Source organism: Myzus persicae, unplaced genomic scaffold (assembly GCF_001856785.1).
Source record: "Myzus persicae strain clone G006 unplaced genomic scaffold, MPER_G0061.0, whole genome shotgun sequence".
NCBI lineage: Eukaryota > Metazoa > Arthropoda > Insecta > Hemiptera > Aphididae > Myzus > Myzus persicae.
In genome coordinates, this window is record NW_019102361.1 from 1 (window position 1) to 2,751 (window position 2,751).

Consider the following 2,751-nt stretch of genomic DNA (forward strand, 5'->3'; position numbering starts at 1 on the left):
AAGGTTTTATTATTTTCAGCTAAGCAAAATATTGCATTAAGAGGTCATGACGAAGTTCTTATATCCCAAAATCAAGGTAATGTTATGGTTAAAAAAATTTGGTTTTAATTCTTAAATAGTATATTATGTCAATTTTATTGTTGACATTTTGATATTTTAACCGATAAAAATAATATTTTCAGGTAATTTCATAGAGATGTTGAAACTTATTGGAGAATATCATGGGCCTTTAATGAAGCATTTAAGTAAAGTTTGGTCACCAAAAAGAAATCGGCTAACATTTATGTCACACGAATCTCAGAATTCCCTTTTAAAAATTTTGGCAAATCAGGTGCGGTTATCTATAGTTAAAGAATTGAAGCAAAGTGGTTTGTTTGCTGTCATAATTGATACCACTACTGATGTTGCTAACATAGAGCAATTTACTTTTCTTGTGAGATATATTCATGAAGGTACTTATTAAAAAATGTAATTGAAATTTTCATATTAACTAAAATCAATATGCCTCTTATTTTTAAGGTAAACCATATGAACGATTATTATGCTTGGAAGCAGCTACTGATGCGACCGGAAAAGGGATGTTTGATACTTTTTGTTGTATCACTGAAAAGTACCAAATTGATTGGAAAAAAGATCTTTGTGCACAGTCATATGACGGAGCTGCTACAATGCAAGGGGAGTATTCTGGTTTGAAAACTCTTATCCAAAATGAAAACCCAAGAGCAGTATATGTGTGGTGCTTTGCCCATATAATGAATTTGGTAATAGTTGACACTTTAGACTATACTACAGAGATAAGAAATTTTTTTGGAGAGTTACAAGGATTAGTAAGTTACATGAGGGCTAGAAAACGTACAGCAACATTTTATGACTGCCAAAAGAATTTAAATGTGGGATCAAAATCTAAGGACCGAATTAGGAAGATAAAAAATTTTTCTGATACCAGATGGACGTCACATGACCGCGTTATTTCTGTGATTCATGATAAATTTGATGCATTAATTGACACTTTAAAAATTTTATCCAGCTCAACAGATAGAGTAACATCTTCAAATGCAAACATATTCTTACAAACAAATTCATCTTTTTCTTTCATATTGATTTTAAAGTTGATGGGCAGAATATTTTCAATTACAACTCCTACATCATGTTACTTACAATCAAAAAATATAGATTTTATTCAAGCTTTTCAATTAATAGACAATTCTAAAAAACAATTAGGTGCACTTCGTTCCGATGAAAAGTTCATTGATCTAGTTAGGGAGTCCAGACAATTTTCTATAGATCATAATTTACTAGAATCAAATTTTAAAGAGTCTCGTGTACGTAAAAAAAAGAAAATGTCTGGTGAACAAGTAAATGATGAAATAACTGTTTCACCATCAGAAAGGTATAATTATTAAAACAGTTATAAAATGAATTTAATGATTTTACTATTTTACTATTTTAATGTAGATTCAAAATAAATACATACTTCACAGCGTTGGATCAAATCAAAACATCAATTAACAACAGATATAATGGAGCTAGAGAAATTTTTAAGGATTTATCACTTCTCTCTCCAAACCGTTTAATGGAAATTTCTAGATCTCCAAATGCAATGCCTAAAGACTCGTTTCTTTATTTATCTCAATGGATAAAAGACATAAATGTTGATAAACTGAAGAATGAATATATTGTATTCAGCAAAAATATTACAGAGCTGATAAATTGTACAACACTACCAACAGAACTTCATTCAAATGTCATTGAAACTTCAGAAAATATGTTGGGTATGGATTCAAATGACGAATCATCAGATGATGAAAGAACAGTAGTTGAAGATAATACAAAAAGTTATGGACCAACTGCATTGGAAATAATGCATCTTCTTTCTACTCATGATTTGAAGTCAGCATTTCCCAATTTGTATTTAGCTTACCAAGGATTATGTACTATGCCCTCATCGTCAGCTTCAGCTGAAAGAAGCTTTTCAAAGGTAAACATTAAATAAATCATTTAATTCTTTACAATGGAGATTTATATTGTATTATTTTATATTTAAATATTTCAGGTCAAATTAATTAAAACAAGACTACGCTCAACAATGGGGCAATCTAGATTAGAAAGTCTATTGATTCTTTCGAGTGAGAGAGATAAGGAAATAAACATTGAAGATGCAATTAATACTTTTGGAAATTCATCAAATCTTCTTAAAAAATGTTTAATGTATTCTTAGATTAATACACAATTTACACAATACTTATTATTATATATTGGACTAATTACATTTTTTCCCTATAAATATCTAGATCCTTCCAAATTATAAGATTATAGTTGTGCCCAGAGGCAGTGGCATATCTAGGATTTTTTTCTAGTGTTCGATATGACCAAAACTGTTTACATTAGGAGCCAGGAGGACAGATATCCTAGAGGATATCTGTCTGCCTGGGCTCTGGCTCCTTTTGTAAGCTCACCTTTCCATAAAGTACACTTTTATAGGTCATGACTTCACTTAAAACTATAAAAAACATTTTGAATATTATTTTTTTTTAATAAATAAATATCGGAGGGGGGGTAATATCGACTAGCTCACACACCCCTAAATCCACTACTGCTTAGAAGTATTTTGGGGCAAAACTTCAAATGTGTTTTTCTCGTAAAAATATGTGGGTGGGTAGATCAAATGAACATGTCCCATTTATAGAAATAGTTCGCGCCGCCACTGTAAGCAGCCATATCTAAATGGTCAACTGCAAGTCCATAAAAAAG

At 30.6% G+C, this 2,751-nt stretch overlaps 1 protein-coding gene across 1 annotated transcript; it reads left to right on the forward strand.

Moving 5' to 3' along the window:
- Positions 1-196: 196 nt before the first annotated feature.
- On the forward strand, positions 197-2,446 carry LOC111031922 (zinc finger MYM-type protein 1-like; the record flags this gene model as incomplete). Its single annotated transcript, XM_022312040.1, has 5 exons — positions 197-452; positions 520-1,390; positions 1,456-1,978; positions 2,054-2,208; positions 2,389-2,446. Coding segments are annotated over exons 1-5 (1,863 nt in total), but the record flags the coding sequence as incomplete, so codon positions are not given.
- Positions 2,447-2,751: the final 305 nt, after the last annotated feature.